A 16,420-nucleotide genomic window follows, 5' to 3' on the forward strand; every position below is an offset into this window, starting at 1 on the left:
TGTTCACTTTTCGTTTTCACTTATGTCATAATTGGTCATAAATGAAATTAACAAAATGGCTGTTCCGACAGAAGAGTTTACTCGGCTCACCGGTATTAAAGTTGAGATGGAAAATGCAATAGGGCGTGTTTCCTGCTGGGTACCGGGAACCCTGCCCTGCAGTTAAAGGGTTGGAGCTTCTAAGTTTACTTTTACTTTTCCCTCCTGCTGTACTCCGCCCAGAAGGCTGATGGAGCTGCTGCTCCTCAAATCCCCTTCCTCCTGCAATGGAAGCATCTCTGACTCCAACCGCTGAACTGTGTCCCCTATGAAGAAAATGGACCTGTCACTGCAGGGTCCTACTCCCAGCCAACTCAGTCACAGGGAATACCCCAGGCCCACGTCCCTGACCAGGTTCCCGTGAGCTAGGCTGAGCCCCAGGCAGGAAGGGACAGGGAGGAGCAGGGTGGGCAGGGTGGGCGGCATGCCTCTGCTGGGCACCAGGTGGTAAAGCGGGGACAGCAGCCTGATCCAATTCCCAGGATAGCACGTCCTGACACACAGCCAGCCTGCCCCTCCCCTGCCTCGCCTTGTCTCTCCAGGACAGAGCTTCGAGCTTCAGGTGTCACGATCAATGACTTCTGCGCTTGGCTGAGAAGGTTCTCTGTGATCCACCAGAAGAGCGGAGAGGGAAGGAGCTTACTCTGGGCAGAGCTTTGAAAGCCCTCTCTCCCATCTCCCTTGCCACACTCTCTCATGTCCTGGTGGCTTTTTCTTCCACTGCTAACTAGGTGTTCCAGTGCCCTGGTGCACTCCACTGGCTGAGGAAATCCTGCCCCAGACCCACTCCTGCCTTCCCCTCCAGGGCCTCGTGCTCCAAAATTCTCTCTACCTACAAAATTCCCTTCTCTTTGTGATTTGATCTCAATTAGGTTAAGGGAAAGCCTTTTGCAAACTAATTCACGCTAAGGGGTTAGTGACAACTAGTCCTCACTCTTAATCATCTCTGCAGATTTTTCCCTGATAACTGAAACTGATCTCTAGTTGGTGGAATCCAACCAGCAGGGATGGGAGCAGGAAGGAGCTATTGTGGGGCAAGATGGCCCACCTGCTGCTCCTTAAATCTTATCACCTGCCTTCTCTACCAAGAAGTAACTAGAAAGAGAATGGGCCTTCAGTTAGCCCCTGCCCCCTGCCCAGCTAGTTTCCTACATGGAGCCTCAGTCTCATCCTTCATAGAAAATGCAAATTCCACTGTGGATGTGGATCAGGCTCTGCTCCTCCCAAAACCAAATAAGGCCCTGAAGCCAGGTATCCACTATGTCCGGGCACCCAGTGGGGGAGGACACACCTTCCACTGAGACAGACCCAGGCCTGAGGAGTCCCCTGCAGAGTGTAGCCATTGAGGACTCCTGCGCTTCCTGCTGCAAGGAGCTTCAGTTCCGGCTTCCCTCCCTCTCCACCTTCCCTGGAAGCCCAGCCTTCCCCTCTTTCTTCTGGCTTCTGGGACTGGAAGTAGGGCTCACAGTGAGACTAAGCCGCTGCTCAGGGGGAGGCCCAGGCCCAGCCTCACCAAAGCCACCTCCAGCCCCATCAGAGCAGGGAGGGGAAGGAGAGCAGGAGCCTGGCTCTGGGCTGCTGGCAGGTTGCTGGGCTCGAGACACGCCCGGACAAAACCATCTTGTGAAAACTTCCCACTGGTCCAACAGTTGGTCTGCCCGCTTATCAGGTGAGCAAAGAGCACTTATGACTTAACACCAAAAATATGTCAGGCGAACTCTGGGCTAGGTTTCACTGGATTGCAACACCAGATGGGTCATCACGCTCTCTGCTCTCTCTGTTGGCCGTTTCCTCCCCAGATTGCTACTCAGCCTCCTGGGAAGCTGTTTACCCTGAAGGTTGAAAGCCCACTGCTCCTATCATCAGCCCTGTAGCTTTTTTTCCTACATCGGCTGTAATAAAAAGGAACTTCTATTCTAAGGAGCAGATCAAGTACTTTCTGGCTACCCATAAAGAAAAGGAGGAATAATAGTCATGTGAATTTGAAAACCTAATCTCCTCTCTTCCCCACCCCCAACCCCACCAATCTGATTGACAAGCCAGGCTGTGGTCGAGGAATTGAAAACTTCTGGTTCTCGTTTCTATTGAGGGAACAATTTCCTTTCCCCTTCTGTAGGGAGTATTTCCTCTAGTTTCTCTTCCCTGCTTCACCTCACCCAAATCCTTATCGCCTCCTATACGCGAGACTGAATCAAAGAAGAAACCCAGAGGAGGCTAGCTGTAAGCAATTGAGTTTGCTTTCGTGTGTGACATCTTTATCCTAAGGCTCAAGTGGCCACGTGCAGTGAGGAGATCCAAAGTCACCTTGGAAAAAGGCAGTTCCCAGACCTTCTCCAACCAACCCTTCCCTCAACCCCCAGCCAGCTCCCAACACACACACACACACACACGCATGCGCGCACAGATGCACACGTGTGTGCGCGCACACACACCCCTTTGCAGGAGACAAATAGCCACATCCTGGGGTTAAAGACAACTGGTGCCATGAGACCCTACTTTCTAGTGGCCTCCACCCTGAGTTCCTCTTAGAAAAGAAAGGGCAGCCTGTGACCTTCAGAAGCTAGCCTGGCGCTCACTACTAGGCCATGGTATTCCAGTAGACACAAACAATCTCATAGAACACCAGCCTCAGAGAAAGTCACTCTGAGACTAAGACAAAATGAGGGAAAGCAAGGCCACTTTAGAATTCTAAGCACACACAGAAACAAGGTCACTGTGCCACCCACAAAATGCCCCACACACCCTTTCTTGACTAAAATGAGCGACTGCTACATGTTTACCAATTACATCTCTATTCTCCTGCCAGTCCCTCCCTGTGAACAAAATGTATTGATACACACAATCGTAGAATCGTCCCCACTTTTTGACAGTGTCCAATACAGAGCACACCCTGCTTCTTTCGACTCTCCCCAAATGACCCAACTCGAACCCAAACGCCATGGTATCTTCTAATTCCATTTTCCTGAGACACGTCACGGCTCCTCATGGTGTGTTCTTGCTCACTGCAGTGAGTCATAAGCCCAGTTTATTTATCTGCAGATGTGTTCCTGGGGGGTCTTTGGTTGAAGGGCATACTATAACTGCCCATCCTTATTTCCTTTGTATATTTGTGAGTTTATTTGTCCGTCACCATGAAGTGGTTAAGAACATCAGCTTTGGAGTCCAATACCTGGCCCCAAATCCCAGCTATGCATGACTCTGGCAAGTCACTTCACCTCTCAGAAACTGCTTCTGGAAAACACATCCATGCTCACGTGAGACTGAGAGGGCTCAGTAAGATACACAAAGTGTGCATTAGAATGGCTAACAGCCTGTACGAGATACCAACAGGAAGTTATACCATAACTCTGGTCTGAAAAACTGTTTGGCCCATAATCCCAGGGAACATGCCAACTAATGTCATCTTACTTCAATTTATTGCAATAAGCTTGATGACCAAAGATACTGGTCCAAATTTACTGGCACTCAAACAATAGCTGTGAGTAATAGCTTTTTAGCAAAACTCCTACTCGATAGTGGAAGAATGTACTAGGGTCATCAAGATAAGGCATTTCAATGGATACATCTCAAGTTCTGGGTATAATTTCTAGAATCCTAGCTACAAATGAGATCTCTGCCCTTGCTGCCCTCACAGAGAAATCTCAAAATCTCCTGATAATGTAATATAGGGGAAAAAAACAAGATATAGGAGTCAAAAGAGACCTGGGTTCAAATCTTCTCTCTTCCTCTTACCAACTTTGGGAAGTGACTAACCCTGAATCTGTTTTCCCTTTGCTGTACATATATACCTACAGGGCTACTGGAAAGTTAAAGTGAAAAACACAGGGAAACATCAATATGGAACAAGCATTCAATTATCGTCATGCTCCACTATTTACCAACCTCTCCTTCAAGGTCCAGTGTTACACACACACCCGCAACATACGTACGGAAGGTTCAAATTCATTTGAGGTTTCAACTCAACAGTTGTCATGGAACAATGGAGCCTTGCTCCCTGGGGCAGGGCCTCTCAGCCGCATCTTTGTGAATCCCTTTGAGATCTATCAACGCCTCTCAGCAGGTGTAAGATGGTCTTCAGTGTACTTAAAACCAATGAAGGTGGCACTAGCTTAAATATGTAAGGTACTAAGGGTCAGACCTTTTGAAAAACGTGTTGGGGTGTGATTGGCAAAAAAGAACTTAGGAAATGTACCAGACCATGCTTTATCTTGTGGGACACGTTAATGGCTCTTGGCAGAGACTATGTATATGACTTGTGGAAAGCAGAGGTTTCGAGTCTTTCACGTCTACGAAGAGTCCATTCACAGAGCCTTTGGGGTCCCCAGGAAACCTGTCTGACAGGGGCTCGAGTGGAAGTGAAGGAGCTAAGGACAGAAAAGCCAGGGAGGGAGTTTGGAAAAAAGATGAAAAGGACCAAATGAGAACGGAATGTGCTCATTGGTACCTAGAAGATCCCAAACTTCTCTAGGAGGTACGACAGGGATACAGATTCAGGAAAACTCCCTCAAAGAATGAGAGAAGCCCAGGTGAAGGCGTTATAGTGTAAAGGTCTTGAACTCAGAAGAGCTGAGTTAGCACCCTGACTGTGCCATTTACTAGCTGTGGGACTTCTGGCAAGTCCCCCACCTCTTCGGAACCTCCACTCCTCATCTCCCCTACTTATCTCAAGAGTCCACTGGATCAATAAAGTGTGTGTAAAAACATCACAAACCCTAAGGCACTATAAAAATGAGTGGCAGTGTAAGCGAGAAAAAATCAATACAAACTTGAAAGTAGCACAGTCTTCATATTAAGTATTTGTGATGCCCAAATAGACTGGACCCGTAGAATCCTTGGCAATATCTATATCTATAATACTCAAAGAGCATGGCCTCTTTGTGGGCATTGATAAGGAAAAACACACAGGGCAGGAACTGGGGGAAGCTCGGTTCCTTTGAGGCCAAACTCCCCTGCCTAGCTGTGGAGGGAGAGCAGGGTTATGGCGGCAATGGGCAAGAAGCAGCCACGTGCCTCCAGCCAGTCATGGCACTGCAACGCCCAGTGCAGATAAAGTGGCACAGCAGGGAACTAAAGGCCTTCAACATTATCTCCCAGCTTGAGAAGTTTCATAACGATTTACTTAAATGACTGGCACATTACCTTGGTTGAAAAAATTATCTGAAGAATAGTAATAGGCATAGTATAGCGCTTTCTAACCTTCAAGAAAAATGCGGATGCCTTGTTAATAGCTGAAAACACACAGGGAGTTTCCACATGGTGCTCACTGTATTTTGTTTCCACCTAATGAGAAACTGAGTCCTCATATATAGATCCTCAAATTCCTTCACACACTATTCTCTTCCCTTACCCTCCCCAACCATGACCAGGGACCCACAGCCTCCAAACTGGGGACTCCTGGCATGGGCTGTTGGCAATTACAATAGTTCAGTCTGTATATGATTACAATTAAGAAAATTAGGACTGGGGCTGGCTCCGTGGCCGAGTGGTTAAGTTCGTGCGCTCCGCTGCAGGAGGCCCAGTGTTTCGTTGGTTCGAATCCTGGGCGTGGACGTGGCACTGCTCATCAAACCACGCTGAGGTGGTGTCCCACATGCCACAACTAGAAGGACCCACAACGAAGAATATACAACTATGTACCAGTGGGCTTTGGGGAGAAAAAGAAAAAAATAATAAAAAAAAAAAAAGGAAAATTGGGACAGAAGGCTACAGAAAGATTCTGCAGAAAAGAGGAAGAAGTACAAGTGGGGAAATATATGAAAATCATTTCTTTGCTAAATAAAGAAAAAACATAGCTTTTACTTGTCCCTACTGAGTTTAAGGTAAACTAGGCCAGCCCTAGGTAAACCTGTCATGTTTATAAAATCTATTTTCCTTTGTTTGTTTTTGAGGAAGATTAGCCCTGAGCTAACTGCTGCCAATCCTCCTCTTTTTGCTGAGGAAGACTGGCCTTGAGCTAACATCCATGCCTATCTTCCTCTACTTTATACGTGGGACGCCTACCACAGCATGGCATGCCAAGCAGTGCCATGTCCGCACCTGGGATCCGAACCGGCGAACCTCGGGCCACCAAAGCAGAATGTGCGCACTTAACTGCTGCACCACCAGGCTGGCCCCTCTATTTCCTTTCGAATTCTCCTTCTGCACTTGGATGGTGACTGCTGTCTTTCTTGGGAATCCCCAAGCCCTTCTATTCCTTCCCTCTTCCTGTTTGGCAAGATTATTTCCTCTTATTGGATGGCACTCATTCACGTTAAAGTTTAACAATTAAAGCGTCACGTAACGATGGATTAAGAGATCCTGGAGCACAGTGGCATAACACTTGCTTAAGAACGTCCACATCTGTGTTATTTATGTGTCCATTCACCTATGCAAACAAAATACTCTTATTTCTGTTCTGACTCAGTATCCATCTCCTATCACCCTCCTCAGTCATCCACGTCCCTGCCCCCCACGCCAGGAAGCTCCGCCGTCCTGGTGGCTTCTCTCCCAAATCACTGCCACTGCCTGACTCAGCGCCATGGCCCGACCTTCCTTCCAGATCAAAGGTTTCTGAAGCCCTGGGCCCCACTCCTTCCCATCCTATACCCAACCAGGTGCGCCCCGGGCAGCCCTGTGCGCCCATTATTGATCATGAGAAAGGAGCAGGCTCAAGAGGCTGAAGAGAACACAATGTGGCCCAGGAAACGAGATGCAGGGGCACCTGCCACAGGCCTGGAGCTGGCTGTACCAGGAGGATGTACACAGGAAGAACAGGAAAGAGGAACAGAGGGATGAAGGAGAGGGGGAGGGAGATGGCTTCGTCTCATTTGTTTTGTCTTTAAGCTGTTTAGGACTATGGATACTGAAATGAATACATCTGCAGGCCTCGAGAAACAGTAAAAAAAACAAGACTGAACACCCAAAGCATTTTCGTATTTTACTACGGAGGTAATTTCAGTGTATTATTACATAATATGTAATTTGTAAACTGTTAATTCGTATCCTACACGTACAAAATCATTTTACAAAATTGCTTAAAAAACTAGTAGATAATGTGTCGTCTGCTGGGCTACTCCTGGAAGGCGTACCGGGCACGTGACACCCACTGCAGAGTAGCAGCAGCAGCAGCAGCCAGCACGACGGCGGCTGCCTCTCCATCTGACACTGTCGTCCCGCCACCCCTTCATCCCCAAGTTCACTGCACCTTGATTCTTCACCTTTCTCCCCACTTCTGTGGCCGTCTCCTCATCTGGGACCCACCTCTGTACAGATGACCACGCAGGATAAACGAGTAATAGAAATATATCTTCGTACCTTTCTCGTTTGGATGAGAACAATTCTGGTTCTCTGGGACAGTCACCAATCTTACTCTCCGTGGCCTTTTTTATCCCATAATGTATCACTTCAAACTTAAATAAACCTCCCTCAATCAGAGTTCTCAAGTAGCCTTCATCATATCTTTTGAATAGTCCTTTTATACTTAGTCCTTCAAGTATCCATAACATTTAACGCTCATGATCAAAACAACTAAGAATGCTGTCTTGCTACCATTGTTTTACATTCCTTATCACCAGGAGCTCTGCTAAGAAAATACAAAAAGGAAAAATTCAACTCAACAATTAGCTCCAACAAGTTCTTAATGTGTGCTACTAGGTGAAGTCTCTAGGCCAAAATTATTGCAATCAAATATTCTTCCAAACATCACCAGACAATCCAGGGTCATGGGCCAGACCAGAAATCCACTGTGATGTTGATATATAGAGGATTATAATCCACAGAGAGTAATTTATAAACACAACTGCTCAACCCATCTGTTCTCCAGACTCGTGACACCTGATGTAAGAGCTTCATCCTAGGGATAAGAAGAACATATGTGAATGATGAGACAGGAATTTAACATATATTTCCACTGCTTTTTGCCTTGCCACAAACTTTGGCAAAAGCACCTTTGTAAATTATTGCACCTGTTGGGTTTCCTACTGCAAAAAATGTTTATTTTCTCCATGTAAGGTAACGAACACCAATGACAGCCAGGTCTTCGTGTGTCAGACCCCATTGTAAAACCCTGAGGACCAATGATAGAGTCACTGCCACAGTGAGCCCCCAGACTACAGGACAGAGGAACGTACAAGTAACACTGATACAATGTGATACACGTCATCCACTGCTAACAGGCCCTTGGATAAGCTTCAGGGGATCTATGACCCCTCCAATGTTGTCGGGAAAATTCTGTCTGTAGGCAGGGAGGGTACATAGCTTTCAAGAGTCTCAAACAAAGTTAGCATGTGTGTAGAGAAGGAGTAATGGAAGGGGGACCTAACTTCATGAGGGAGGCTGGGGAAGGGTCATAGAGAAGGTAAATTTGACTGAGGCTTACAAGAGGAAAAATTCACTAAGTGAAGAAGGTGAGGGAAAGGGCACTCGGGAAGAGAGACCACCCTGTGCAAGACGCACGGACACGCCAAGAGCAGGAGGCATCGGAAGAAGTAACGGTGGCCTGGAGTCTGGGGACGTGGGGAGAGGAGTGGGTGGTGAACTGAACTGGTCTCTAGGAGCTTAGTGGTGAAAAGCAATACGTTTCAGACACAGTAACAACGTGGATGAAGATCAGAAGCATAATGTTGAGCTAAATGAAGTCAGAGGAAAATAATACAGTATCACTTCATTTATACACAATGGAAAACACGCAAAACTAAACAATCTTGTATATAGGGATACAAACATATGGGAAAACAAGAAAACCAAGAACAGCAGAAATAATTATAATTATCACAATACTTATCACAAAAATTCAGGAAAGCGTTACCCCTTGGAGTCAGGGGAGGGTTTGAGAGTAGGGAGGGCCACACAGGTAACAGGCATAAAGTGGGCAGGGGACACACCAGTGTTCAGGGCATCAGGGATCTCCAAACTTTTCATACAATTTATAGGGTATTCTTTTATATCTAATAATTTTTTTTTAAGATTTTATTTTTCCTTTTTCTCCCCAAAGCCCCCCAGCACATAGTTGTGCATTTTTAGTTGTGGGTCCTTCTAGTTGTGGCGTGTGGGATGCTGCCTCAACATGGCCTGATGAGCGGTGCCATGTGCACGCCCAGGATCCAAAAGGGCGAAACTCCGGGCCACCGAAGCACAGTATGTGAACCTAACCACTCGGCAATGGGGCCGGCCCCATAATTATTACTATTATTTTTCTAATTTAAAGAGAAAAATGCACCCCTATGGACAAAGACTAAAAAGACACATGGAAAACAGAAATAGTTGTTTGTTAAAGTGGTAGACTCTAACAAAAGGACTAAAAGTCTTTTAATATTGTTTTAAAACATAGACTCTAACAAAGCCCTGTAATATTGGGCTAAAAGTCTTTTGATATTGTTTTAAAATGTAGACTCTAACAAAAGGGCTAAAAGCCCTTTAATACTGTTTTAAATTTTAAGGGAAAAAACAGAACAAAGAGACGTAGATTCTTCAGTCACAGCCCCATAAAGAACTGGCTTCTCTGCCAGGACTTGTGGTGAAAGGGCTCCTGGGGCTGAAGGACAAGCTCGAGCAGCTCATCACACCAGAGCACAGGGAAAGAATCTCCCAAAACCACTGCAGTTACGTCACAGGATTGAGCAGTCAGCTTGAAGAAGATCCCATTTGCCAAAGATGAGACAATCTGAGCCTCAACAAGAACAGTGAGTACATCCTGAAGGATGCTAGCAAACATTAACTCAATATTTTGAAAAATGACAAATCAATGCTGATTCTTTCCCTTTATTCTGCCTTTTCTGTAAGAACCGTACTCTGGGGTACTCAAAGATGAAGAGGGAAAGTCCTTCCTTGTAGAGAAATCTATCTAATAAACACAGAAGGAATGACAGAATACCAGAATTCTGCAATCCCTAATTGAACAATAAATTTAGGCAAAGATTACCCACCAGTGGCTGCTAAAATTATTAGGTGAAAGACCGCTGGGGAATCTCACAATGAGTGGATGGAGCTGACAACACCTGAACCCACAGATCAATCCTGACATCACAAAGCACAGCCAGACCTCCTGTTGTGACACAGGAGGAGGTACACACACCATGGATGAAGTGTTGCCTCAAAACAGTACCGGAATCTGTTCAAGCCTCCAGACCTCCCAGGTTACAAGGAAACACAGAGGTCAGAGGCACATATGAAGTTATACCACCAGGATGTAACTGGCAAAATCCACAACACAGGAAATGCTATCCGACAAATGACCTGGTTTGTTCAACAGATAAATTGAAAGAGAAAAAGAAAAGGAAGGGAGGGGGCACCTACAGATTAAAAGAGATTTCAGAGAGATGGTCCAAATGCAATGTGTGGACCTTGTCTAGATCCTGATCTGAGTAAACCAAGTGTTTAAAAAAAAAAAAAAAAAGCATTTATGAGATAATCAGGGAAATGTGCACACTGACTGGATATTTGATGATATTAAGGAATATTGTTAATTTTATTTTAAGTAATGATAATGGTATTGTGGTTCTTTTTTTAACACTTCTTTTACTTTAAGGATATACATTTAGGATATACATTTACGCATGAAATGCTGTGATTTGCTTCTAAAGAATCCAGCACGGGAGGAGAAAAACATGGGAGAAAGATAAGAGACTATGAACTGATAACTGCCAAAGCTGGGGAGGAGGTACTTGAGGGTTCAATATACCATTCCCTCTCCTTTTATGTCTGCTTGAAAATTACCTTAATAAAAGGTTTTGAACAAAATAAAGTGGTTCATTGGACCAAATTCAGCATCGCCCTTATTGACAGAAGAGACTAAGTAGACAGCTGGCCAGGCACACGAGTCCAGCACTTACCGCTCTATGTTCACCTCATTGCCTTGGTCTCTGGTATGGAAGATCATCGTGTATTTACCCACTTCAGGCATTGGCCGGATTATTTTCATTCTATGAAGCTCAACCCTATAAAAATAATAGAAGTGTTTAAAAAAATTCTATCCCACTTATCTACCACTAGACACTTAAAGAGAATCATTTACAAAAATTTACAGACATGCACATACACACACACGCATAGTCACACCTAGCTTGATTATTTGGGTATTAAAAAAAATAATTTTCTTATAATACTGGGCCTCAGGCAGTAAGTCCACAAAAGAATCATATTTAACATTTACTACTGGGGTACAAAGGAGACGTGTCAATTTATAGTTTGTCATTTTTTAAAAACAACTGAGAAAACACATATTTTAAAACATCATGATGAATAGGAGAATCAAGTCTCTCAGGATCCCTAACTTACTTAGCGCTTCCTCCTTTAAACAAAGAGAGTAATGCTCGTTTAAGGTCACAAGCTCTAAAGCCCACGAACCTAGGTTGAAATCTAGACCTTGTTATTTACAAACCTGGTAATTCAGCTGATTATTCCAGGTCTCGGCTGCCCCAGGTGTAAAATGGGAATGGTGTTACCGAGCTGTTCTGACAGCTCAAACGAGATCATCCGCAAGGAACATGCTTTGCAAACTGAATGTAATATATAAGTGCAAATAAGAGTGCTGAGTAAACAAACATTTAGTAAATAAATCTCAACCAACTTTTATGTTCGTATCATGTGGCTTATCCACGGCATTAGTCAAGAACCGCCCTGGAGGCCATGATGTTTTTATCAAAGGAAAGCAGAACTTGGGGCTCCCCTCTGCCTTGCAGCTGAGGAGCAGCAGGAAAAAAGACAGTGAGGGTACATGATCAGTGCAAACTTCTACCAACCACCCCACCTGGGCAGAGAAATGGATTTGGGGAAGATGACGGACATTGTTTGCCTCGAGCCTGTGCTACTCTGGCCCTGAGATCTAGCAGACACCCTCTGTCCGCTTCCTAAGCCACGGCCACACAGGCTGCTGATGGGCTGGCCGAGAAGAGCTGCTGCCTGCCACCTTGGCCCTTCCCATGGAGCCTTTGGTCAGGGAACTCCGTTCCCTCCTGCCAGAAACATTCCAGAGACTCTCAGCCAAGACATGGGAACAAGACCAGCGGGGAGCCCTGGCTTCTTTATGCTGAAGCAATGGAAAATTTCTGGCAGCCACACATCTGTTCATCTCAGCTGAGAGATTTCCTTTCCCAAAGGCAACAGCAGGAGGAAACGGGTCTCCTAATGGCCAGAAAGAGCTTGTTATTACAAGTCTAAAGATATGGACCCCAGGCTCCTGAAAAATTACTTATTTCTGGGAGACAGGGATACCTATAACTATCTGGCCAGGAAACCCAAGTTCAGGGAAGGGAGCTGAGAGAGGAGGCCAGACATATTCCCTTTGAAGTCTCCAGAGCAGAAAGGAGTCCAGGAGGATCTGAGGGGATGGCCAGCAGCCTGGAGCCAGGCCAGCAGCTGCGCCCCAGGGACGGAGCTGACTAACACATAAGGAGGGAAGCACATTTTGGCCTGCTTCAGGGTGTGCGGCTCCTCGAAGGCTGCTGGCCCTCCTTGCTCTGGACACTGGGAACTGTGCCAGGATGCCCCGGCTCTGAGAGAAAGCACAGGCTCACGACAGGCCCTCTAGCTGCTTTCCTCCGATTGCGGTTTTGCAGATACCCTGCAGTCTGGGACTTTTCATTCACTGGTGAGACCCTGTCTCGGTACGTAATACCCACTGACAAGTCCACAGACACCTCTATCAACACTTCGGGACCCCAAACACCCACGAGCCAGGAAAAGACCACCCTCCATCATTTCAAAACTGCCAGTGGCAAAGAGCAATTTGGGCCATCCTGCCTTCCCTCCACCCACTGCCACCCTTTAAGCCCAAATCTGCAGCCTTGTGACCTGCTAGACTGGCAACTATAGGAACTAGCCATAAAGGGAGGTTTCCAGAGCCACCACTGACAGCAGAGCCCCGTGAAGGGGACCTGTCTCTGTTGTTCACCTGAGTCTGAGGTCATCGTCTTCGCCTCCCCATCCCCAGTAGTTGTTAGAGAATCCATTCACCTTGAAAAATTGTTCTCTGCTTAGGGCAGTAACACCCCCAAAATATCCGCTGTAACGTAACCTGGAGTAAAAGACAGGAGAGAGAAAAGGTAAGAACATTAGCGCAAAGCCTTTCTGTTCTGCATGGGGACTTCAGAAGTCTCCTGTTTCAGGGCCGGCATTCTAGGAACACTGGGATGACCACACTCCTTCATCCATCCACTCTGCTTGGCATCCACCTCCCGATGGTCCTGGCCTTCCCTGTCTGGCCTTCTTTCCTCAGTCTAGACAAGTGCTCGCATCTGCTCACCAAGCAAAGTGCCACTCCCTGTATTGTTTCATGTTCGTGTGGAGAGGTCTACAGGGGTACCTGTAAATGTGCGCCATAACACCAGATCTGGACGACAGATTTCATCTCACATGCCAATCCAATGAATCGTAGTGGCTGCCAAGGGCAGTGGGTTAGGAAGGATTCTGAGGCTGCATCCAGGTTCGGCATGAATGAGTATGTTAATGAATATGCTGTTCTTCTACTTTTACTTTTTTTTAGGGGGTAGGGTAGAGAGCAGGAGACAGCTCCTGCACACACTCTATATGCAAACCTTCACTTCTGTGCATGCAAATCTCCATTTCAGAGTTTGTTCCCTGAGGAACCAACACACCTCAATAGCCCTGAGCTTTCTGGCTTGGGCAACTACGTAGATGATAGTGCCCTTCACAAAAATCGGGTCTACAGAACAATAATTAGGTTTTGAGAGGAAGACATTACATTATGTCTTGGATAAGGTGAATGTGAGATACCCCTGTGGCTTTTGAAGTGAGCAGAAGGATATACAGCCCAAGCTCAAAAGAGAGGAGAGGCCACAGATACAGCTCTGAAAATAAGCTGTCAAGAGGTGGTACCTGAAGGCAAAGTAGAAGGAGAAATTGCCAGAAGACAGTGTAGTAGGTGAGAAGAGTGCAGAAGGATGGAGCCGTGGGGATACCAACAAGAAAAAGGAGGAGAGAAGAGGTCAAGAGGTCAGAGCACACCCCCCATCCTGGAGGGCTCTTGGGGATTACTGGTGGACAAATGAGCAAACCGGAAAAATAAAGACATCCCTTGCGTATGACACTGTAACAATTCAGAAATGCACGTGAAGGCAGCTTAACAACTTGGATGTTACTGAACAAAAGGATGTGAGATTTGGAGGATTTCTAACTTTAACGAACTTCAGTTCAAAGTGTTCCAAGACCAATTAAATATTTCTGCTTTCCCAGATAAGAAGAGAAACCAAAAAGAAAGATCAAGAAACATGTAGAGACTTGTCACCTAACAGGTGGCGTCCCCAAAGCCAATGTGTAGGTCAGCTGTGTTTCTATATCCTGAGTACAGCTGGGGACGACCCTCTTACTCATAACGGAAATAGATTTACTCGCATACCCCTCAACCTAAAATTCTGGAAAACGGTATTATTATAACGTAAAACAAAAGGAAATAAAGTGCTCAGAAGGCAGCTATTACTGACCAGGACACCTACTGCAGTGACTTGTTGCCATGGTTATGGGACTCTGTCTGACTGGGGAGGGATTCCTAACGACCTGAAGACCTGGCAGTCACCTATTAAGTAACCACCGTCCACCGTGTGCAAGACAACTGCCTAACGCTGTCAGCTGTGGGCCCTGCCCTCAAAGGGCTCCCAGCCTAACAGGAGAGGCAAGTGTTAGCAGGTTCTGAGGAAGGAGATGCCGCCCATGGCGGGGGCGGCGCAGGGGCCTGGGAGGATTCAGTCAGGTAGAAAAATGGGGCAAGTCCTGGTGGCCAGAACCCCATGAGGAAAAGCAACGAAAGGAGAATGTGCAAGGTGTCTGAGGAGCATCTAGAGACAAGTTAGCCGGAGCAAGGAGGCTCAGGAGACCAGTCGGAAAGAAAGGTTAACGAACTCTCAGTTTCTCACTTGCCTCTTGGATGGCAAATGTCTACGTGTTTACTATCTTTGCTTTGGGTTTTTCTCCTCATCTGGAAGAGCATAAATATTTAATTGGCCCTAGAATAGTTTTATTTAGTTTTGAAGGGCTGTAAGGCCAAAAAGTAGGGAAAATTTAGATATAAAATAACAGTAGAGTCCTTGTAGAAAGCAGGCAGGTTCATCACTGACTGTGGGTCGGTGACAAGACCCGTAAGTCAGTGATAAATGATAAGATTTACTTCTGGCTTCATCAGAGTCTGAGACAGTTGGGGTAAATCACTTTAATGTCTTCCCTCTGCAGGTGTGTAAAGTGAAAACATCTTTTGCACTTATTATACTCACGGGGCTGTCATGACAGTGAATAAAGTGGGTGCTGACTGAAGCTCTGTGGCACAGTGACAGTTACCGGCAGGAAGCAGACACGTCACTGCCTGTGCCTGCACCTCCACCAACCAGAGGGATTTGGCCCCAAAAAACAGCAAAGGTCAGAAGTGGGGGGACGAAGACAACTCCTACATGACTTATGCACACCTCTCCCCAGCCACAGGAGACCAGGCTGTTTACATGATACATGAAAGAAAGCAGAAAAATACAAATGACAAACAAGGACCAGAGGAAAACTTAAATTAGAATAGAAGATTAAAATAGGAAATATAGTAAAACTCTGATCAGTACATAAGATTGTTTTCAGCTTCTAAAAGAAGACCATGCATTTGGCTCAGAGTGTCTTGCCTCCAGATCAAAAGAGGAGACACATTCAATCATCTGATTTATTAGGAAAACCTGCCAGCTCCTCAAGGAAGACAAAGGCTTTCTGATATCTAGTCATAAAAGAAATGTCTGGCCAGTTACAGTACCAAGTTAAAAAACAGCAAGAGTCAGACAGGGGCTATTTCTAGAGTGAAGTAGCATCTGATGAAATCTGTGATTGTGGCACCAAACTTTTACTCAAAATCAATTCCCAACAGGAATGCCCAAGAACTCAGTTTCTCATGGTCCAGCTGAATACAAAGATTATATCTAGAATCCCAACAGAAGGCCTGTGCTTAAGACAATCCTGTGGGTCTACACTCCAAAAATAAACCAAAAAACCCAATCCTGTGTGGCTGTAATTTCTCACCACAGGTGTTTAGAAAGAACTGGGCAATGGGAAGTTATCATCTACGTCAAGGGTCTGAAGTACAGGTAGCTATGCTGCAGACAGTGCTATCTTATTAATTTCACACAGCAAGTGGACAGACAGTTGACATGCTTCTGAAAATACTGAGGTGTCCAGACATGATACACTGCTTTCTTCAATGCAGACGTGGCTCAGAGAGGCCAGAAAGCAAAACCTCCAGATAATGCTCAAGACCAAGTTCCCCAGAGGACCAAACCCTGTGATTCTCTTCCAGACCCCTCCCTGCCCTCTGGCCCCACTGCCCCTGCCCTAACTCAGAGGCCTGGCATCTCTCCCCTCAGCTTCTCCCCTCCTGCCTTGCGCCACCCAACACACTAAAGGCCGGCTGACCCAAGCTTTCTCC

General features: G+C 46.1%; 1 protein-coding gene across 4 annotated transcripts in view; it reads right to left on the reverse strand.

The window, feature by feature from the left end:
* Window positions 1-6,942: 6,942 nt before the first annotated feature.
* The window catches only part of B4GALT4 (beta-1,4-galactosyltransferase 4), a 32,511-nt gene continuing 23,033 nt past the window's right edge, over window positions 6,943-16,420 (reverse strand). For all 4 annotated transcript variants that reach the window (XM_046659111.1, XM_046659110.1, XM_046659109.1 and 1 more), the window contains 3 exons: window positions 12,908-13,030; window positions 10,848-10,952; window positions 6,943-7,870 (listed from right to left, as the gene is read on the reverse strand). In XM_046659111.1, the coding sequence (XP_046515067.1) occupies window positions 7,738-7,870; window positions 10,848-10,952; window positions 12,908-13,030 (361 nt within the window). In that variant the 3' untranslated portion in view covers window positions 6,943-7,737. The remainder of the gene's footprint in view (window positions 7,871-10,847; window positions 10,953-12,907; window positions 13,031-16,420) is intronic.

The sequence above is a fragment of the Equus quagga genome, chromosome 4 (assembly GCF_021613505.1).
Source record: "Equus quagga isolate Etosha38 chromosome 4, UCLA_HA_Equagga_1.0, whole genome shotgun sequence".
NCBI lineage: Eukaryota > Metazoa > Chordata > Mammalia > Perissodactyla > Equidae > Equus > Equus quagga.